The sequence below is a fragment of the Buceros rhinoceros genome, unplaced genomic scaffold, assembly GCF_000710305.1.
Source record: "Buceros rhinoceros silvestris isolate BGI_N320 unplaced genomic scaffold, ASM71030v1 scaffold5216, whole genome shotgun sequence".
In the NCBI taxonomy this organism is placed as follows: Eukaryota; Metazoa; Chordata; class Aves; order Bucerotiformes; family Bucerotidae; genus Buceros; species Buceros rhinoceros.
In genome coordinates, this window is record NW_010419233.1 from 18 (window position 1) to 23,273 (window position 23,256).

The 23,256-nt window shown below is 39.7% G+C and overlaps 1 protein-coding gene across 1 annotated transcript in view; it reads left to right on the top strand.

The window, feature by feature from the left end:
• Positions 1-238: 238 nt before the first annotated feature.
• SLC38A6 (solute carrier family 38, member 6) overlaps positions 239-23,256 on the top strand; it is a gene marked incomplete at its 5' end in the record, with an annotated part of 37,827 nt that continues 14,809 nt past the window's right edge. Inside the window, 5 exons of the mRNA XM_010138817.1 lie at positions 239-360; positions 1,111-1,184; positions 5,373-5,425; positions 8,386-8,425; positions 18,925-19,003. Of these exons, the coding sequence (XP_010137119.1) occupies positions 239-360; positions 1,111-1,184; positions 5,373-5,425; positions 8,386-8,425; positions 18,925-19,003 (368 nt within the window). The remainder of the gene's footprint in view (positions 361-1,110; positions 1,185-5,372; positions 5,426-8,385; positions 8,426-18,924; positions 19,004-23,256) is intronic.

Consider the following 23,256-nt stretch of genomic DNA (forward strand, 5'->3'; position numbering starts at 1 on the left):
GCGCTCTGGGCTGCTTTAGTGCCACCGTTCTCCAAGGTCTGGAGATCCTCATGGGACAGCACCGTGTTATCGTATCTGCACGAGGGTTTGCGAGGTCTCAGAACGAGAAAAGGGATTTTACTGATTTACATTAGGGAAGGAAAAGTTGACTGTGTCCCCCCTCTCTTAAATTTCCTGCTGTGAAAGACTAAAACACTTCTCCCACCAACTCTGCTTTGTTTTGCCCTTTTTTTAACAGAATCCTCCAAATCGTGGCTCTTCCTTTGGTTTCTCAGTATTTAATTTGATGAATGCGATCATGGGAAGTGGGATCCTTGGCTTATCCTATGCAATGGCCAACACAGGGATCTTGGGGTTTAGGTAAGTTTTCAGGTTTTGTTTTTAAACTTGTCTTGTAGTTTTAAATGGAACAAAACGTGATTACTAAGAGTCCTGTGCAAAAACTGAGGAGGACACAAATAACTTGTGCTTTTCAGCATTGTTGAACGAGATCTCCCCTCTTTGGTTTAGTCATCCAGATCTGGCCTAACGTAAGTCCTGCCCAGATGTTGCTTTAAATTGCCACACGGTGGCAATTTCTTGGCCATTGCTTCTAATAGATTGATATTTACATGTCGAAGCTGCTTTCTCCTTTAGTTCCAGAAAAGGGACTTCTGGGGACACATCTGGAAAATGTGAATCAGCTTGTGCTTTTGTTTGCATTTCTGCTTGTTGTATGTGCTAACCTGTGGATAACAGGGCCAGAGTCATCAGAATTGTCACTTTGACCATTTTCTAAGCATTAGATTGACTTCATTAGAAGATACGTGTTTGTCTGTGCATGTGTATACACCCAAACTCCGGTGTTTATGTCCTCTCTGTAATTCAGCTATCAGGCCTTTACCCTGTGTGCTCTGTGATACACTGTGGTGAACAATAGGAGAAGCAGTGGAACTTGGCAAGTGTTGGGGAGGTCACAGACCTTATGAACCACAGTCAGCAGATAGAAGCCATAAAATGAGGAAATCTGGTCTTGTGATAGTTCGCTTCTTGCAGAAGTAGCATTCTTAAAGCCAGAAAGTGCACTGCCTTGTAAAAGTGGCATAATTGTGAATGTTTTGTGTTTTTTAGTATCTTGCTGCTGCTTGTTGCCAGCCTCGCTGCTTACTCGGTGTTTCTTCTGCTCAGTATGTGCACTCAGACTGGTAAGTGAGAAGGTTGTATGTTTAACGGGGATCTCTGAAGTACTTCCTCACCTGTATCACAAAGGCATGGCCCAGTATAATTACGGTAGTTACAGCACGGTAGCAGAGAGCCGTGTCCGATTCACTGGCCTTGACATACTGAACGGTTTTAACGATTCCTATCTGCCATTTAGAAATACTATTTTGAAACTTCTTATGAAAAGAAACCACCTGATTCCTAGATTTTCACTTTCTTTTTTTTTTTTCGAATGCCTCTCATCTTTCCACAGAGATAGGTCCTGTATTTCTGTAGCAGAATTGCTTTGGCGCTGGCTGAACTGCGCTGCTTCAGTGTGCAGTTGCTTTCAGTGAAAGCTTAACAGCAATGAAAAAGCAGACTCTGGTTCAGCTCCTTGTAATACATATTTTGTTTATGGTGTGAGATGGATACCCTTCAGCTTTTGTGACCAGGTGGGATTATCATAACTCTCGTGGCACATTTTAGAGGTGCAGACATTTTAGATTTATCAGTTATTATTAGATTTATGGGTTTGTGGATTACAGCATTTTTGATACTGAGAAGTCACACTGCAGTCCTTAGAAATTACACTGCTTTGAGACTGTTCCAACAACAAAGTCCAATATCTGCGATCGAATCTGGTAATGTTTTAGTTCTTGCTTCTTTTAATTGTTACTGTAACAACTATCTGGTTCCTTGAGTTCTCGTACACTAAGATCATATTATAGCAGGAAGCCTCCTTCTCTTCCAGTCAGCTGGTTATTGTTTCCCTCATCTGTCTTCCTCTCTTCAAAGGTGGTGGGGGAAAGCTTCTGTTTCTTCCTTACTGGCTTTATTTTCTATAGCCAGCTTTGCTCTCTCAGGTGATTGCTTCCTCATTCTTCTTAGATCTGCTGCTCCTGTCTTCACCTGTTGAGTGATCTCCTTCATACATACTTAAAAAAAGTTTCTCAAAGGTGGGGTTCCTTTTATCATTGATATCGTTGGCTGCTTGGTGATTTAGTGGTTTTTTTAGTAATTTTTTTCTCCTCTGGGAGAGGAGAAATAGAATCAGAACCTGAAGTAAGTAGCTAGAAAGAGAGTTTAGAAGCTAAACAAAAGGGGGAACTCGAGGTAATCTTTTATCATCTTTGCCTCTTATTTGAGGCTGAAAAGTTCTGTATTACATAGGCACTTAGCGGTATGAGTTGTTCGGTAAAATAATAATTAAAGAGATCCTTGCAAAAGAACTACTGTCAAGAGGGGAAAACTAAGGATTTAAGTTTTTAGAAGAAAAGTTTTGATGTTATGAACGTTCAGACTTCATGTATAAGGATGGTTTAAAGCTTCAGTTATTGTCCAAAGGCAACATTGCACCTCAAGAAAATGTTTTGAAACTGCACACAACTGAAAGCAAGGACTACCACTGAAATGTTAGGGCGAAGTACTTCTGTTGTCAGAAACCGGTAATTTACAGTTAATAATTAGCTATCACCTCATGTTGACAGGTAATGCTCACACCAGGACTATGTCTAGATAAGTTTGCTGCATTTACAGCAAAACTTCTGTGTTTCTGTGTTTGGGTTTTTTTTCTAAAAATGAAGATTTCTCTCGGCTTATATTTACTATAATTCCTGTAAACTATTGAATTAATTAGAAGTTAGATAGCATTCCAAGTTTTTCCTTGGAACCTTGTCTTTAAAAGTGAGTTGTATGACCTGTTGTGCCTTGGCAAAGTAAAATCCGTGGACATGTTTGCTTCCTAAGCAGCTAATTGAACGTTTTTCTTTATAAAACCTACAGGCATTTGTGAACAATGTTATAGCATTAAGCTTAATTCATGACAAGGAATTGGAAAGAAATTTGAGTAGTTTTATATTAAAAAAGGAGCTAAAAAATTAAAAGGCTGGAGAAGAAAAACCTTTAAAAGTGTTTGTAAAGTATTTATTCAGGTATTCACATCAGAAAAGTAATCCTAGGAAAGAGCCAACCTGTAAAATAAAATACCTTCTGAAAAGGAAGCTCTGCTGTTAACTCCGTTCCAAACAGACCAGGATTTATTAAGCACAGGCATTTTGGTTATAGTTTAAAGAAGGGTCTTCAGTTTTTAAATGATGTTGGGCTGGACTTTGACAGAATCAAATGATCTGTGTAGACCAAAAGGCTTACCAAAAAAAATACTCCCAAGTGTCAAGTGTGGAATTTGGATTAGTTTAGTCAATGTTTTCTCCCAGTGTTAATTCGGTACGACCTGCATTGTTTTGGGGTTTGTGCTGACAAAGGCTAAGCTTACTCAGTAAGCGGAGGAACTGGGAATTTAAGTGGGGTGTACTTTGAATTTTCATGGCTTTTGTTTTGCTTTTCACTTTGAGTTAGCAACGACTAATAGGTAATTTCCAGTTTGCATTAATAACATAACAGAAATCAAGTCACTGAGGCAGAACTTGTTCATGTCATTTGTGCTTAGTGTTTTGTTCCCTATATTATTGAAATAACAAGAGTAAAGTATTCACAGGACTAAATCGACTGCAGAAACAGAGTTACTTTAGAAAATATTCTAAGGTTTCATATTGCTGTTTTGAAATTTTATGGAAAATTTTGTTCTCTTTGTTGGTAACTCTTTGTACGCATGTGCTGTATATTTGTTCCCATGTGGTAAAAACAACTTTCCTAAATATGTTTAACATTTTACTGATTTTTTTTTTTTTAATGCCATTGGAGATGGCTTTTAAAATGCTATATTTTTGTTCTTGTGATCAGTAGCTTCATAACTAGAAATCTAAGAAACATAATAAAAATGTTAAAATCTAAATCTAATAAGACATGCAAGATATATACAATTAAACAGGAATTATCAGTGTAATGGCAGATGTAAGAGATTTATCCAGGTTTATGCTGAGAGCTGACTCTGGCTCGTTTAATTTTGTTATTTAATTTCTTTTGTCATAGCGTATTGGTGGCAGTAGTAGAGCAGAATGTGAAACACCGCCCTCGAGGAAATCATATGAGAAAATTAGGGAAGTTTTGGAGGGTTTTTTTGTTCTGTTTTATATTTTCCTCTGGAGCATTGATCTGATTGTGTGCAGAACTTCAGTGACACAAAACCACCTAAGTCTGGGCAGTCTGGGGCTCCAGTCCCATCATCTGATGCCTGGGAACCACCTCAGTCTCCCATGTCTCGTATCATTTCCTTCAGAGGGACTTCATCGAGTGTACAGGTCTGTCCCCAGCAGCTCAGACTCAGGGCTGGGCCCTGGTAGAGATGTGAGAGGAGCAGAAGCAGTAGCGCACCAAGTTAAACCGAGGAAGGGAAAGCAAACGTTGTGACAATAAAACTCTGTGGGTTTAAGATTCATTTTACCCCTTGAGGCATTTATAACCGTGGGCTGTTTTATTATATACCAAGAAAGTGAGTGGTATTTCTCAGAAAACTTTCATCTTTTTGATATCGCTTGAGTTTCTAATAACAAAATACAGAGCAACAATGAAAGACTTTAAAATGACTTCCTTCTTTCCAAGAAGGGCTTGGTTTGAGTTAGCAGCATTATTAGAAGTGAGCTTCAGGTCAAGCTCAACAAAAGCATACAGGAAACCACAGGCTCTTTTAAGGTGATTATGTAGGTCAGGTGCAGGTAAGGGCAGATTTTTTGTTTTTGGTTTTGCTTTGGTGTGTTTTGTTTCTTTCTAATAATAGATTTCGAGCAAGGAATGTGTTTATCTTCAGCTCTCTTGAAAATAGATAGTGCTGAGTATTTAAAAGCTGATGAGATGGTGATTGGGGTTTATAGTTACAGAAAGATGAAAATGGTTCCTCTGTTGCTGTCTTCATTTGAAAAAAAATTGTACCCTTTTAACAAAATGTGGGAATATCTTATATCTAATAATTGAAGCTAACAAGAATTCTTCACCTACAGTATCGTTCACAAAAATCTTTGGGAGAAGTCAAATTTCCATTAATGTATTATCATTATTATTATTTAAATATTACTATTTCTAATACTAAATTGAGTTTCTGGAGGGTCTTGGAGTGGTTGAGCATATAGCTGTATTTTGTAGAGGGGTGTATAAACATTATTTTGTAAATAAAAAAATACTATAAAATACTCTTAATTCTGTCCTGTCATTTAAGAAGGGGAAAAAAAGGCAAAGCTAGAGCTCTCCAGTGATTTCAAAGTTAGAAGCATTTTAGCTTTTGTTTTCCTTACTAACAGCTGTCACGTCTTACGAAGACCTTGGCCTGTTTGCATTTGGATCAACTGGAAAGGTGAGTAGTTTTTTTTTTTTACCTGTGTATTTTCCTTCTTGCTCTCATGCTCCTGATACACAAGTGTTCTTTGCACAGCAGAGACATGCAAATGAAACGTGTAGTGTAATTACTGACGTCTGGTATACGGAAAAGTCCCCTAGGTCCTGAAGCTTCTCGCTTTGTTTCGGTTATGATGTCTGGTCTGTGGAAACCCAAACTTTAGTTAACAGTAAAGCAGACGTTCCTTAAAGGCAGGATTTTGTGCTGCGTTCCTGTCAGCGTGTTGGGTTTTCAGTTCTCCGTACGAATACCTGCTCGCTGGCGTTGTTGTCAGGGCGGCTCAGCAATCCCTTTCAGGTTTGCGACAGCCCCGTTGTCCCTCTGCTGTGAACTGCTGAGAGACAGGTAAGAGTTTTACTGTGGGCGCCTTGCATGTCGTTTCCGCTGTAGGAACATATAAGAGTATGTTTAATGCATGGTAATTTTTTTTCTTTTGTTTAATAAACTCTTCAGATGAATGCTTCTTACTTCTTGTTTTATCTCATGATTAAAAAAAGGAAAAAAAAAAAACTTGCAACAAAAAAACCCCACCAGCAAACCAGTGTTTTTTGATATGAGTAATCACCACGTAAGCCACACCTTTTTAGAGGTGTGTACCGAATCTGTTTTTGCTGATAGACAATCCTGTCCAGTAGTACTGGGTGCACAGGGAATTCTGGCTGTGAATACTGCACACTTAATGTTTTGACTTCTGTGCTCGGTGTTTCATTTCCACGATACTAAAAGCAGATTTTACCACACAGAAGTGCGATTTTAATGGTACGATGTACATTAAAAAAAAAAATGAGTCCTGCTTAACAGATCAAAGTCTAATTTCTTCTGTTTTCATGTAACTGGGAATTAAATCTGAGCTATTTGGTGTTTGTAAGACTCCTATTAACATTAATAAGGAGATACGAGTGTTCTCTGAGGATTAGTATTTATCAGTCAAAGTTAACATATGATCAATCTCAAGAGATTACAAACCTTGATATTAGCAAGGTATGAATTAAAATCATTTTTGCAGGTGCTGTTTTGTACACAAGCCCTTAGATGCATAAGTCATAGGAGATTCTAAAGTGTGACTTAGTCTGCCGTTACTCTGAAGCAGGGTTAAACATGCATAAACCATTCTTGGCTGATGTTTATCTAATCTGGTATTTAAAAACTTAAATGAAGGAGATTTCACAGCTTCGCGATGTAGTCAACATCAGTACGTTTTTTGTGCTTCCTAATACACTTTTCCATAATTTTCAATTTAAGCAATTTGTGCTAGAAATCGTCTGGTCTTTTATTTTCAGTGTGCATGGAGAGCACTGGAATATTTCTAGGCTCAGAAGCTGTTGTTTGGCTAAAATAATTAACCAAAGTTCCCCAAGCTTTCCTGAGGAACTGATGTTTTCTGGAACGTTCGTCTTTCTCTCTTGAAGCATCTTTAATATATTTATACACGTTTCTTAAAACTTGCCTGCAAAACAGAGCACTGGTTGAGAACTTGACCGTGACAAGAGCTGTAATTATTACCTACGTTTTAGACAGAACATGGCTGGTACTACATCCCAAACCAAGATTTGCTGTTTCTGTGAGTGCTTCATGCTACTGATTGTGTTAGACTATTTTCTCTATTTTCAGTCTGAAAGCTCTAAGTCATGTATTTGAGATCTGCCTCCTGAATGCATCGCTTTTAACTGATCCTGTTGTGGTAAACTAGGGAAGTCAAAAAATCAACCATTCTGAGTTCTAATCCTGTCCCTGAATGCTCCTCACTTCAGTCAGGCACAGGTGGCTCTGTTTTTTGGTTTTTATGTGTAAAGAAGTACTCTTCCCTCACTGGAGTCATTTGCTGATGATACAGCCAGAGCCCTTCAGGCTGATGGTAAACTACTGATAACTGCTCTTGAAGGGAAGCACTTATTCAACCTTACGGTGAGTTCCTGTCAAACTGATTTTTCTGAGCTTTGTTAGAATGATTTTCTGCTACTGGAAGATTGCTGACTGGCGCTTTCCAAAGGCATGAAGTATTTGTTTCCATCTATGGCAAATTCCAAAATACCATGCTTCTTTTTTTTTGTCGTGTTTTTTTTCTTTTCTTTCCCTGGTGACTTTTGAACTGACTTGGAAAATAATGTCAGATTTTAAATGAATTCCATCTGATCAATTGAAAAAATGGCAACTCTCCTTTCGGATTTTATTCAAAAGTACAAATTTGTTTTTCTACTTGTAAGTGTGGCTTGATTTTTTTTCCAAGTTGACTTGATGGTAGCACTAGGGTAGGAGAGTCCTGCTGCATCAGTAGGTAAAAATAAAAAACTGTTCTAGATTAATGTACTATTTTAGAACTGAAATGAAAACACAACACTGGGGAAACTTCAGATATTTTTAGGGTTTTTTTTTCTAGTTGGAAGTTAATTCTGTGGATTCAGACAAGTTGTTTAATAGCCTGTGATCATTTCTACTTTTGTAACAGTCCAATATGAATAATCACAAATGCTAAAGAAAAGTCTATCTAGTTCAGAAGTTTAAAAGAATAATTGCATTCATGACAGTTAGAAAATACTCTGATTGTCTTTTCAGAGGTGAGCGATAGTTTTCATTTGTACTCTCCCGGTGTCAACTAGAACACGCTTAGATGTTTTCAGTGATTTAAAAACCTCATCTCTGCAGAACAGGCTTCACTCTATAAATTCTCTTTGTTTGTCATCTCCGAATGAAAATGTAGTATTTTCAGGGACACTTTTTGCTTTTACATTCATTTTTGATGCTGTTGGTTTCCACGTGTTAACCTCTTCAGTAAAGAGAAGATGTCCTTCCCTTCAGTACTAGTTATCGCTTCTACATCTGGTCTGTTTAAGATAATACGTATGTGTTTTATGACTGCTATAGACATATGATTTTAGTTATCCTTAACCTTTCTAAAGAAATCAATGTTTTTTTTATAGGTCCTTGTTGCAACTACAATAATTATCCAGAATATCGGAGGTAAGAAACTTCATATGCTAAATGTTAACTGAGTAGAGTATAACCTCTACAGTACGGAACTCCAAAAACACCCAAGGCAATAAGTAAATGAAAATGTTCTTAAGAGGCTGATTAAAAGGACAGAAAACTTGGAGAAAAAGATTATGTGATCATGCTAAGTGGAAGTGCTGTAGTCACGGGGCAGGTGGGGGCACCGGTGTGAGTTGGATTGTATGCCTGACCCTGCCTCACAGGGTGTGGAGCACGTCCAGCTGAGCTGGCCTGCTAATGGGAAGAGGCTGAGGAAGCAGGATCTCTTCTACGCTGTTTCATATGTTTGCACTTGGTAGCTACATTTTATCATATCATGTGTTTCTGTCTTTGATGTTGGAACTTGCTTATGTGCTTTGGTGATTTTTGTAATGTTTACTTAGCCATGAAGTTTCCTCTGTTCGTTAATGGTAGTTTTTTCTTTTTGTTAGTTCAATACTGTATGTTTTGGGGGTGTGGTTTAGTTTGCTGACTTCTACCACATGAGCTGAAAATCTGTGTTGTTCTGTGCTGGGCTGTCCAGTTACATTATTCTTACTTTGTTGTCCCTGGCGAGTGACAATAAATTAACACTAGCAGTCTCTGTTTTAAAAAAATTGCCTAAGCATTAAGTCTTGGTCAGGTACGTTCACATATTTGACAGTTACTGAATAGTAGTGCCCTTAGAAATTAATTGTCTGAAAGTAGACCGTGCTTAACAGAACAATGTTAAATATTTTTGGCTGTGAATGTTTTGGATACTTCCTTTTAGATGAGGGAATCGCCGTCCCCTACCCTCAGGAAGATAGACATGTTCGCAGTCATTGACAGAAGGAAACAGATTCCGGTGTTGTTCTCCTTTCCTGTAGGATTACCTGTCGAGTCCAGACAATTAATTCAGTGATTGCTGAGTTTTGTCACTAAGGAGAGACCGAAAACTAGACCAGGTAACTTCTTTTATGCTAAAAGAGGAATCTTTTCTTACTCTGAAAGCTCCAATAATAAAAACTGCCTGATGGAAATGGCTGTAAAACCCCAAGCATCAATTTCAGGCAGGAGTAGACATATTTAATTCTGAGATTAAGGATTATTTATTCATACAGGTTTTAGAGGATGTTCTGAACATTTTTAATTTCCTTTGCTGTTTGAGTGGACCTCTAAATAAACAGTACTAGAGAAGGAAGGTTACACAGTACAGGTTCTGGAGGCTCTGGGATTGCGTACAAGACTCTGTGGTCAAAGGAAATATGACTCTTGCTTCTTCTTCGTAGCAGTTCATAACCTTCTCTGTGTCATTTTAATAAAATTCAGCTCGGTAACTCTAGAGCCCCAAACTAGTGCATGCTGGATATTATCAAACAATTTATTCCGTTTTCTGCAGAGACATTCTTTGCCAGCAAGTTGGATCTGGTTTGCCAACCAGTGGTTTTCAGTTTAACTAGTTAAAAAGTAGGTTTTTGCAAGCTGAAACTCTTCTTTCAAATATTTTTGGTGACCTCATTTTGATGGAAGCTTTCAAAATTCTTTTGGTTCTTCTGGTACCAGCAGCAATAACTTGCATTGAGATGGTTCATGTATCCAGTACATCTGATTGCAAAGCTCATTTAGTTTCAAGTGCACTGAAAAGAGAACTTTCCTTCCCCAAATCAATTTTGGTAGTATCTAAACACCCTCTCATGTGTGAGGAAGAGTGATCTTGGACCTCCTTCGCACCTTCTCCTGTACAGAAGATGTTGCTGCAAGAAGCTATCACAGCTTCTGGTTAGCATTTAGATGTCTGTTTGGGAGCAGTGCTCCCAGCTGTGTCGTTTCTCTCCTTAACAACTGCCTTTGGCAGAGTCTGCGATGCTGCAGTCCAAGTCAGCAGAGCAGCACAGTGTCAGGAATCGTCTCTGAAGATGACTATCCTGCAGCCTAACAGGCTCTTAAAAAAACAGGAGGGATGAAGAGTTCACCTCTCACTGAGCCTTGACTCTTGAAGAAATGCATAGAAAGAGAGGAGGTTTCCTTGTCTTCCGACCGTTCTGCTGTTTTAAATGGGAGTGGTGAAACTGTGGAGCGTAGTCTCTCCAAATGGGAGCTGTGCTGGAATTCAGTGTGAAGCTTAGCTTCTGCCCCTAGTGCACTTTGATAAGTGTTCCCCTCTTCTTGGTTTTTGGTCTCTTTGGAGGAACTGACAGCACCCTACCTGTGGGGCAGACACCCAGGCTCTGTCAACATCTTTAATTGCAGATAAATAAAATATATTATTTTGTGATACCTCCTCCATCATCAGACCTGTGTGCATTGCATTATACAGTATCTTATGTCGAAAGTGATTGGAGAGCATGAGATAATGAATGACGGCTTGTGATTAAAATAAACGACTTTACTAGGGTAAAGTCACTGTCAGCATCTAGTCTGGGCTTTTTAAAAAATTTGGTCTGATCACTTCTCAAACTAGTTTAAGTGTGGCAGTGATTTACCTTCATTTGTGGTGGAGAAAGCTTCTCGGGAATTGTTTGAGTATAGTTATGCTTCCCAACGTGTCCGCGCTTTTTAAAAAGAAAGCTTGAAGTGCAGATTTGCATTTGACATCCCAATGGTGTACGCTTACGGCTCTGAGTAGACAGGGGAGTTGTTTTTCTACTAGCAGGATGCCTAAAGATAAGCTGTTTGTACAGCTATAGGAAAGTACTGCTTGGTCAAATTTGGAATTTAAAAGGTTAAAAAAAAATTGATTTCAAGTACTTCGCTTGGAATTTTAACATGTATCTCTAATGTGAGCATTTCCTGTGGATTTTTAATCATCTTTTGGAACACTTGGTGTTAGGTTAATCCAAGTAACACAAATCAAATACTAGAATCCATTTCAGTCCCAAGGATTAACTGAGGATGTGTCAGGATAATGTGTTAACTTTGTGATATCCAAATGTAAATTAGGTTATCTTAAATACTGGGACTTAAAGACTTCTTAGAACATACAGAAATTCTTAGCTTAGAGTGATTAAACTTTGAGACTATTTCCCTTGCTGAGAGAGTATTTCCTTATATCTGTATGTACTTGTTCTTGCAACGTGGGTATTTGTTAGTGATGTGAAACCAGAAGGTTGGATGGGATGGCCAGACTGCTCAGTTTTTTATCATTCTATATAGTTCGTCGGTATTCTGGCCCAGTCCAGCAGACCTTTAACCTAAATAACTAGTGGTTAGTTATAGGTGAACTGCTGCGTTGTTGTCGTGTCTGTGGGATTGCAGAGTGGACCCTAGACTGTCAAACAGCGGTCTACCTGGCTGTCACTCTGCTCATCCACTCCTGACAACCCTCTCCTTTCACCCCACATCTGGGAGTGGGGTGATCGTTCAAGCGTCCGTTTCTTACCTGCCATGCAGAAGATCGTGAAAGATTTTGGGTCTTGACATGCGCCCTCTAAGATGGGAGCGAGCCCTTGGGGAAGTTGTACGCCTGGAGCTGTAGGAGGCACGAGGGAGGCTGCTATCAGAAGCCCCAAGTTCCAAGGGCTCTGCAGGCTCCTGATGCAGTCCCTCCCAGAAGCGACGGGAGTTGGATGGAGTCCCCGCTATTGTTTTAACAGCGTTGTGCTTCTAGGAAGTGATGGATGAGGCAGAGTGGGCCAAAGCCATGGCTCGGTGTCACGCAGCCCTTCCACCTCTCCTGCCAGGGAAGTTCTGCAAGCTTCCAAGGTGCTTTTTGAAGGGGGAAGGAAGATGGAAATTTCTCCTCCAGGAATTGTCCTCTCTGCAGATGTGACTGAAAAGGAGGACAGTCCACAGCCCTGCGTCCGAGACAAAATCAGTAGGAATCCTAAAGCATATGTAATGAAGTTAGAGAATGAATTATTTTAGCAAAGCTGGTGGAAAAATGGAGACAAACACAATAAAGCATTGCACAAGAGCAGCTCGCAGCCTGTTGCCAACACTAACAAATCTTCAGCATTGAGGTCTAGCAGGAAGCATGCGGGTAGTTTTACAGCGTACTGCTCTGGGCTGCGGGCTGGTATCAGCCGAAGGTCACTGCTGCAGGGAGGTACCGTCGGCCCGGAGCTGTGATACACGGAGACGTTAATTGAAACTGCTGAGAACATGAGTTTAATTATTTAAAATTTATTAGCTGTGGGATTAAGCACCACAGTAGAACCTGCAGTACATGTAGCATAGGTGGTCCGTGCGAGGATTTTTTGCAACAGACTTTATTTTGCCTAATCTCTCTCGATTGGCTGTGATACCCAGGGGAATTCTTCTGCTGCGGGTTCATGTGAGTAACCTAGTGGCTTTTGCCCTGGTGATCACTGCAGCCAGTCCTTGCAACTCTGCTTTTCTGACACCTATCTTAATTTTACAAAGAATTATTTGTTCCCTAATGTAAATGTGGTTTAATTAATTGTAATTTCTGTCACCGATGCTTGCAGATTTTGTTTCAATATCCTGCGTGTCCTCAAAGAGACACATTTTCTTTCTCCGTAAGAGCAAGTAATGGGGGAAATAAAAATTGTTCTGTATCCCTGGAGCGCAGTTTTATCCTTGGGTCTGCCTGAATGCTGTAGGTAGTAAACAGAGGTTACAGGATTAGTTCTGATGGGAGATGCAGTTCTTCAGCTGGGTTTTATGGCCTGTTAATGCAGCTGATGTGACCGACAATGCGCAGAAACCCCGCTATGAAAGTCAGACCGGCTAAATGTCCACTTACATCCCCATAGCTCATATTTTTCAAGCTTCCCGAAGTAAATCAAGAGGCACAACCACTGGAAAAAACATACTGGTGGCCAGTGGTGGGCGAGTAGTGGCCAGTGGTGGGCAAGTGCCAGGGAGCAGCGCCGGGCCCGCACCCCCCTCTGCCGGCCACGCGTGTGTCTGTTATATCTGCGCTCTCTGAGTCAGGACTTATAAATGCTGAGCATGGATTAAAAACAAAGACCTTGTTTCATCAACTTAACTGGACAATTTTGTTTTCCGAATTTTATTTTTTCAGAGTTCATCTAATCTGAAATGTAGTTTTTAAAGTATTTACAAAATTTGTCTCAAATTTAAAAGGAGCAAATATTTTTTGCTAATGGGAGGCAGATGGGAATAGCTTTAGTTTTGTAGTCAGAGTGCAGTACAAACATTGAAAATAATTGAATGCTGCAAATTATGGAAGAGTAAAATACAGCGTGTTACATGCCAAGACCTGTCTTGTTTATACCTTAAGAAATGACTGAGCTTCCTTTAAGTTTGGGAAGTGTAATTCTGTTTTCAAACAAACTTGACTGTTTGTTTTCACAGTGCGGTTTGCTGTTGACCTGGAAGCGTAATTATCCTTACTGATTCAAAGGGAGGATTTCCAGCGCAGAGCTGCCTTAATTAAGGGCAGGTTTGTCAGCTCCTGTACTGATTAACAATTGATGACCCATGCTCTCGTGTTTTTGTGTTGCAGTGAATGGTTGTTGGAAGGTTTGATACTGTAAAGATTTAAAAAACCCACAGAAATCCCCACCTGCCACTCTGCTTCAGAACGGAATATATGTTAAGCTGTGTAGAAAACATTTTGGTTTTGTTAGCTTAACTGCACAAATACAATTAAACTAATGAAGTTTCACCAAAATAAATCTGCTGCCCACGTGTTCCCTGGGGAATAAGAAGGATTTTTTTTTTTAAGCTTGCCATAGATAAGTTCCAGAGTAATTCAGGTGAAAGCTAAACTTACAAGGAAATGGAATCAGCAAGGTGGAAATTCATCAGAATGAGTCTCCATAATGTGAAAACTAGCGAAGAAGTTGACAACCAAGTTCTCATAACTTTTCCATATGACCAAGCATGACATCTCCTTTCACACATACATGAAAAAACCCCAGAACAAAGAAATGATCCCAACAAATTTTTTTGTTGTTTGTAATCTTCCACTAGCAGGAAATACTAAGAACAATGCATCGTGTAGTTGGGAGACTTCTTAAAATCGAATACGAGGGATGTTCATTGCAAAATGAAAGCAGAAGAGTGTGATTTTAAGGCCGTACAATGTGAGGGCGTCAGTGGCATCCCTGCATCATTGCCGGCGTCCCATAATTTGAATTACTTCTGAGGAGCTCAGTGCAATGCTGAAGAACTCCCGAGCTTGCTATTCCATTCTAATTCTTTGACAGGAGAAATGACAGCTTGCCCCAAATCCTCTGTAGTTTGATTTTCTTTCTTGAAATCCTTCCCTGCTTTCCTTTTGGATTTTGTCACATTGTTTGGATTAGGATGGATTCAATTTTAAGTGACCTCCGTACCGGCGAAGGGAGACACAAGCCCAAAGGGGTTTGTCCCCAGCAGTTGCTATGAAAGTTAGAGCTTGGTGGGGTTGGGGTGTGCAGTGACCCCAGTAGGATTTATTCTGCTATTTCTGTCTTTCAGCCTTTAATCTTTTCATCATTTGGGGAAAAAAGTTGGGCTCTTACTAACTGAACTCTTCAGAGGATGAGTGTTGCAAGCATTTTCCTTTATCTTAATTATCTGTAGGCATTCATGAGGAATGTGTCCTGCCTGGTGTTACCCCAGATGAGAATCAAGATTGCTCTGTCTTTTTGTCCTGGCTCCCGAGTCAGCACCCCTCTGTCTTCACTAGGAGCTGAAGCACCAGGGTGGCTGTACAGATACAGTCTGGTTTTCCCCAGCCCCTGACCTTCTCCTGTGTGAAGTTCCACTCTTGCGCAGTGTTTAGTGATGTAAGACATCTTTACGGAGCTGTAGTGCGGTCAGCTACAGCGGTAGCTTAGGAAAAACGAACTGGAAGAGTTAGATTCAGTCCCTTCAATTAAACAATTCAAAGATATTTATCTCCAGCTGTTTTCTAAGGAAGGAATTTACACAGAATTTAATGTACGTAGTCTCTTGCATCACTGCTGTGGACCTCAGCAACTGATCTCGTTCTGGGTGGGGTGGTAAGGGAAAAGTCACGCTTCTTTTTCCAGTAACCAAAAAGCCCCTCACATGTTTGACTTTAAGACTGGGCTACCTCAGGAGAGGGATTTTGGGGCTATTTTGAAAACACAACCTTGGCTTCCCTTCTTTCCAGCAACTAATGTTTTTGAGGTAGGGGCATACATGCTTAGTGTTAAACAATATTGTAGCACAAAAAGGACATTCTGAACATGTACCTGGCGCGTATATTTATAGAGAGCCATAGCTCATGGTAAAGGAAGTGTGAAGCAAGTGCCCGATTTTATATTTTAGCAATCATCTTTTTTTTTTGTTTTGACAAAGAGCTAATGCCAAGTTTTCAGAACGTGGCAAAGTGATATTTTTGGAGCATACTGAAAATTGTTCTGAAATAGCATAATATGTGCAAAATCAGGACCTGAAAGTTAGGAAGCAGGTGTGTGAAGGTTGCTCACGTAGTTGTAGTCCGGTACTTGTTGCATCTGCATATTGCTAAAGCCTCAGACTACGTCATTGTACACCATTTGTCCTGCAGGAAACCCGCCTCATCTCCTGCTGTAGGGAGATTCTCATGGTGCAAGGAGAGGGCGACATTAAGAAAACAAACCTTTTTTTTTAATGTAGGGATTGAGACTGGGTTGCAAGAGCGGTAAGTTTGGTTCTGTCATACTATATGGGTGCAGGGGGGTGAACTCTGAAGGGAGCGTTGCTGCTGACATTCGGTAATTTTCTTTGATTGCTTGACTTCTAAAGATGGATGGATGTGTATTGTAATTTTTGTATGCGATAAAAGTTACCCATTAGAGCACTGAAACTATTTTCAGAATGACAGCGGGAATCAGTGTTTCCAAGTGGAATAAATCAAAGGACACGGTATGCTTTTTGTTGTGTTCACTTGTGTCACAGTTCAGCCTCGTGACTGCGTAATCTCTTCCTTCCGTTACACATTAAGACTGCCAGGGATAGCTGACGTTTCATTCTTACAATACAACTTGACGTGCCTTCGGCTGTGGTGGGCATCAGGGAAGTTAAGTAAAATTTCTTATTTGGAGCAAAGGCTATCTGGCTCTCACTGTATTCCTCCTTGAGATAATTCTTTCAAGGTGCTGTGTCCCTTTTGAAGACGTTTCGCTGTTTTGGTTTCAGCTTTAAAAAACAAACAGCGTTCTTTGCTCACTTTGTAGTGCGTTTCAGAGAGTTCTACGGTGGTTAGTGTCTCTTCTTTCACGCTGAGTAAAGCTACAAGGAGCTGTTGCTCATGAGGAGAATTACAGCTGTGTTTGTAAGCAAAGAAAAAGCAGGATTTTGACTTTTTAAACTGTATTTAGTGTGGGCGTCCTGCTCAGGTTTATGTACAAGATTCATGTCTCTATCTGAGCGTCAAGATATAAATAAAATAATATATTATTTATTTCCTTCATCTTCTAGGACAAATGAGAATATAAATTGAGGGGAGGGTGGAATTCTCCTATGTGAGATTATTTCGCAGATGCCCAGAGAACAGAAGAAAAATGCATGTAAATGTTTAGCATGTGCAAGTTTCTTGGTGCATGATTGGTTCCCTGCTTAGGAGTGGAATTCAGTGAAATAGGACTCCTCTTTTCAAAACAAAGAGTAAGCGCACAACAAAGGATAAGTGATCAAATGATTAGCCAGAGGCTAATAGGACTGCAGGGAAGAGTGACATATTGCATATTAGGAGGACATCTGATCTGGAAATTAATTTGAAGCTTGCTGAGGCTGCAAGAGGACTGATTTTGGAATCTTTCTGAAGGACATAAATATATGAAATTCTGACTTGCGCGTGTATAAGGTACTGTATGATACAGGAAAGAATGCTAACGAATATTGTTCTAATTTAGAGGAATTTTCCTTCTCCCCCTTCCCCCACTTAATTTTAAAAATCTGTCTTTGCTTAGAGTGAAATACGCATCTGCCTTAGCTTAGCGTGAGAAATTGTGTTAATTTTCTGAGAAATTCTGGTGATTTAGAAATGTGCACGCTGTAAGGTTCTCTGTGGTGGAATCTACATTCTCTTCCACGCAAATAGGAGAGCAGATCAGGACAGCAGATAAACACCTCACCAGACATAATCATCAGCTGCGCGCCAACAGGGAAATATACTCAGACACTGGAGAAAACAGAGCTTTTAATTATGAAGAAATGAGTATTTCCTTATTTAGTAACCTACCAAATGGTTTTAATTTAACCTCGCGGTAGGTAGATGTCACTTTGTATTAATAGAATTCGCTTTCTTTATAGAGACCACATTACCTTTCCTCAAAATCTAACATTAACTGCTGTAGAACAGCAGTGTCTGAGTCCACATGGTTTTTTAAGGTTCAAAACATTCCTTTAAAAAAACCCAAACAAACCCATAAATGTATTAAAAAAGCATCTTATGGAAGTTTGCTGTTTACCTTTTTGAAATTTATTTTTAATTTTAAAGCATTAATAAATACACCATGGTAAAACTCGAAAGAATTACTAAATACAGAACAGTAAAATGTGAACCCAACAGATGAAGTTTTTGTCAAGCTTTAAATGTAACCAAACTTTTGTTGGCATGTTAGTAGAATTACTTGCTGCTGAGGGATGGAAATCAATTTCAAGTAGGCTTTGCTGTGTGTTGAAGCCGTTTATAAAGCTTGATTTTTCTCAGTAGTTCTCTGCTGTTTTTTGATTCATATAAATACTTGCTTATGTAAAAGAAAACAGTGACATGAACTGTATGTGAAGGTATCAGGTTAGTATAAGTTGTGACTTAAAAACCCTTTCATGCCTTTGATCATTTTACGTAGTGAAGGAGGAGAGTGATACGGTGCAGTAGCTTTTGAATTTATGTGTACCCGTCACTGCTTTCTTCAGAACAGAACTATAAACACTGAACTTCAAGTCTGCATTCCTATAAGAGTCACTAAGAATTTCTCTTCTGATTCACAGTTCCTGTGTAGTTTTGTGCTTGTTGATGTTGGGATCTTCGTGGTGGTGGGTGTAGTATGAGAAGTGGAGGTCTGACACTGATAATCCTCTGCGGGCCAAACCGTGCAGTGTATATATATATATATGAAAAAACCCTTTCAAGTCCTATTATGTTTTTAAATTTCTGTATGTATATTTATTTAGTGCAACAGTAACTGCACTACAATAAAACGTGAGTCTTTAAAAAAACCCTGTGTGTTGATAGCAACAAATCTTACTATTTACTCTCATCATTAAAACCGTCTTAACAAGAGTGAAGAGGAAGAAGAGCTGCCGCAGTGTCGTCTGCCTCTAGCCTGTAGGTCCCTGTTCCTAGGTAAAAGGTCAGGCCTGTAGTTTATATTGTTTTGCCTTTTAGTCCTTTGGTTTTTCTTGTTTCAGGACTCACATCGTAGCAGTCTCTTTGGAGATATTAGTTAACAGCAGTGCAAGACTTGGGGATTTGCAGCTGTTTTGGAAGGAAGTATGTGAGAAAATTCTGATTCTGGAGCCACGGTGTCTAAATTTAGCTGAGATGTCCTGATCGTAACCACTCTGGTTAAGCCGTGCTGACTGTTATAACCAGAGGTACTGGAATGCCTCTACTAAATCTGCTCTGCTTCTCTTTGCAGCTATGTCGTCTTACCTTATCATCGTTAAGTCTGAACTTCCTGGTGCTGTCGCGGGGTTCTTAAGTGGAGACGAGAGTGGGTAAGGAAAAATGCTTCGTACATTCTGTGCTTCTCTGGAAGATGAAAGTGGTTCAGGGCTGCTGAAGGACGTGGGTACTGATGCTTCCCTCTGATCTCACATGCTAAGAAAAATCAGTTATTTACAGGAGTTCTTGGAATATGAAATGTTTTTGGCGTGTGCAAGCCTTCTGCAGCACACACACACACGAAGTAGTTCTTTCCTCGCAGCCATTTCCCATCAAGCGAGCTTGTAGTCAGTGGCACAACTCCATCTACAGAAATCTCCCTTCTGTAACAATTTAAGTGGGGAAGCAGGAGGGGACAGGAGCAGAAACATTTAAACTGCTGTCATGTTATCACTTCACATATTTCAACACCACAGTACAAAAGCCGGCAGACATTTACATTTAAATATTTTGTTGTCTTACTCCAGTAATTGGGCTTGTCTTGGGAAGAATGCCAGGTTTCCAGCCTTGGTTTATAATTCCTTAACTTGGCTCCCAGAAAAGAAATGATTCTTTGCTGTTGAGCTGTAGAGCTGTACGTAAGGAGTGTGTCCTTTAGATGTCTATCAGAACTGTCACAAGAAATCTGTGCCCATGCTAAGACAAACACTGCAGCTTCAGCACTGAAATATCTTGTTCGAGTGGTTGCAGCGCTGCTGTCATTCACAGCAGCGTATTGTAGACTGTGTTATGGCTGGTTTTCCAAATGGCTATTTCCATATGTTCTGAGCTCAAAACTTTCTCCTGATTAAAATGTGAAGTTGTCTCAAGGCTGTGTGATGCTTGTATTATTCTGAATGTTGTGGGTGAATTTTTCAGCTTGAAATTAGGTTTATAAAAGGCACTTACAGTTCATTTTGTATTCTGTCATTTATAATTTTTCCATTTCCAAGAAATATTTTGAGAAATGAAGTGTGGTGGTAATTTTGCTGTCTTCCTGCCCTCCTGGTCCTTGCAATGTTATGTTTTCAGTAAGGTTTTCTGGTTTGTTTTTTAAGCGATTTGTTTTATGTATATATGTAATTTTTAGTCTGCTAACATGTCTCTTGCAGCTGTGGTAGTCATCAGCTTTTCATTCAGGTACTATCACCTTCTCCACCAAAATCATAACTCCACTTCTCATACACAGTAGAGTGAGCCTGCGACTGTACCTGCTGCATGTGTGTTCCAGCCTATCCCCAAACTTAGCATTAACATCACTTACTGCTGCTTTTAACTTTATGTCAGCTCTGATGCAAGGTGACTTTCCCCAGGAAAGATACGCTTCTGAACAGCTTATGAAACCTCATCACGGGTAGAGTCTGGAGGTCCTGCATGCCTGCGTACTGCTCAAAGGATTGTTCTGGCTAAACAAGGATAAATAAGTTCTTTATTAAGGCACCTATTTGATAACACTCCTACCAGCTTTGTTTATCAAGCTCCTCCTGGTGCAGATCTGTGGGATCCCAGCGCTGGTGAACACACAGACAGGTTACAGTGGTTGAACCGGCGATTACAAGTCATCTGAGTCGGTGGAATTCTTAGTGCGCTGAGAGCACTGCCACCACCCATACTTTTTCCTTAGCTGAAGTTACGGTTTGGGATGGGAAGAAAGTTCAGTTTTGCATTTAGAAAGAGCTGAAATTGGCCATGGGAACAGTAACACAGCTCAGGTGGGAGGTTGTCAGCCTGGGTCTCGTCCTGTTTCTGCCTCTGGTATTGGGAGTTCTACTGATAAGTGTTCGTTTGGCACATTTTGACTCCCCTATCCTTTGCCCAGGCAGATGTTTCAGATGCAGTGGTCACGCAGGATGCCAGGCACATGCACCCAGCCGACCTTCTCTGTACGCCGTATTAATTGCCACGGTAGATCATAGTCTTTTGTTCCTGCATATTTCTTCACAGATGCTAAGAGTAGTTTTTTTACTAACAGAGGTTTTGGATGGTAGGAAATGGTTCATCAAAAATAGGTAATCAAATATCAAGCCTAAATAGCAACTTATTTACGCAGAGGGCGTAAATATTGACTAGCATGATTCAACTTCTTTAACTGGAACCGCTTGTTTCCAGATGTGGTTGCACAACTGTTTTGGGTTCATTAAGTTATTACAGCATTTGATATGCTTTCATTTGGGTGCAGAATTTACCTTTAACTGTAGTTAGAACTGTAGTTAGACAGCGTCAGTTAAACTGTCTGTGAAAACATTTTGTGTGTACGCCCTCCCAAGCCATACATTTGGGAAAGCCGTTTGAAGGATGGTTTGCGCATTGGATTGTTTTTACAGAGGCAGGTTAGCAGGTGTGTGCGTGCGTGAAAGGCTCGGAGCTAGCGTGTAGTACATGTCTTTATTTAAAAACCGAACCCATACAGTATGAACACTGGTTAACTGCGAGTTGAGACGTTTCGATCTCTCTGCATAACAAGAATTCCGCATAGTTTTGGTGACATGAACACAGTTTCAAGTGAGGATTGCGTTAAAAAGTTGTAATTTGTGAGCCCTCTGTTAACATTTAATGACCCTGTCAGAGGATATGATGGATGCAATTAAGCTGTCTTGCTTGTGTGTTAGATAATTGATACGGACTGAGAGTAAGATCCTAATTTAGAACATATGAATCTCTTGTCCTGTTGCATTGAAATTAAGGCAATTTATAAATGTCTGCTTTTAGTTAAAATCTGGGGGAGGGAGGAGGAACATCTGCGTGCCAAAGCATTTTCGGTAGAGTCAAGGATTTATATTCCGTATTTCATATTTGGAACACTTTTATCATATAGGATTAAATTTGCAGATCAAACTGATTTTACAGGCAATATCAAAACATTTATTCTGCCTTTGGAAAATAAGCGTTTTTCTACAACAGCATTTTAAGGAAAAACAGACATGTGTTTTGATAACCAGTAAATGGTCTGCTAGTCAGTTTTTTGAGATCTTTCTAAATAAAAGAATGGGTATTCAAAATAAAGCAGTTTACAAAATTATTTTTTCTGTTTCACATCACCGCATCACAATTCTCCTATCTCCCTGAATGTTTTTTTCATTTACCATAAAGTAATAAAAATAATTTTTCCTCTCTCCTGCTGAGCTTGTGAGCTACGATGGCAACTGTGGATTTGCTGCATGCTTCGAATCAGGAGATTTAAAACAGAGGTCCCACGTGTACACGTAGTGCAGCCTTCGTTATTCTTTTGCCTGCTGGTGTGATGCTGTTCCTCCTAATCTGAACATCCACCATACTAGAGAGAAAGAAAGTTTGAAAACATGTGAACGCTGAATGATAACAACATGACGAACACTACAGCAGGGAGCTGATCTTGGCAACGCTGCCTTTTCACTGTAGCAGTAGCAGACCTCGGCTATTAATACTTTTTTTTGAAGAATGATGTATTTTGGGTGATTTTTAATGTGGATAATGTCTCTGAAGGGTTACTTTGATATTGATATGGTGAAGATGCTCTTCACCTGGTGATTTCTCTGTTTCTGTTACGTGAGTTCAAATGAGTGACACAAGTGGTTGTCCCTGGTGTATGACAGTAGTTAATACACATATATAGTAATTTTTCTTTAAGACAGGTGTTATGCTACTTCCCTTATGATAACTTGAGGTGCTGCCTGTTTATTAGGTGCTAACCATATCCTGGACTAAATAAACCCGGAGGTCAAAGGCCAGGGTGTTTATAGGTAGTAAAGTCGGAGGCTGATGTGCAAGATGTTTATCAGTACAGGATACGGTTATTACCAAGTTAGGGGGAGCCACCCTCAAGATGTTTCTGTTTCTTAACAGCTTTCCCATCTGTACTTTCCTCAGTTTGAGATGAGATTTTGGTTCTTTGATCAGGTTTTAAATGCATTAAGTCTTCATATGCTTCTACAATGTTTTTTTATATGTGTAGTTCTATGTTTGAACATTATAGCAGATTTCACTATCATGATTTCCACCCATTTCATCCTTTAATTCTCGTGTGGATGCACGCAAAGAATGAGTGATCACTGTGCAAAGCGACAGCTAAGAAAGTTCTCTTTATTGCTGTTTGTTCTTATATCACCTCTGGACAGCAAACATCATTTCAAATTAACTGAAAGGTGATTTACTTGTTTTCTTCTGTTACTTGAGTGCTCTGCTGATAGGGGTAATGAAAATTGGGCAGAAGAGAAAGTTGGTATGTTTAGAAATCGTGAATAATTTTCTAAACAAATAGGCTGGGCAGCTTAGATTTCAATTTGACACCTGGTGGAAATGCTAAGGAACTAAGGTCATGTAGGAGTAATAAACTGGGAGGGGGTTCAGC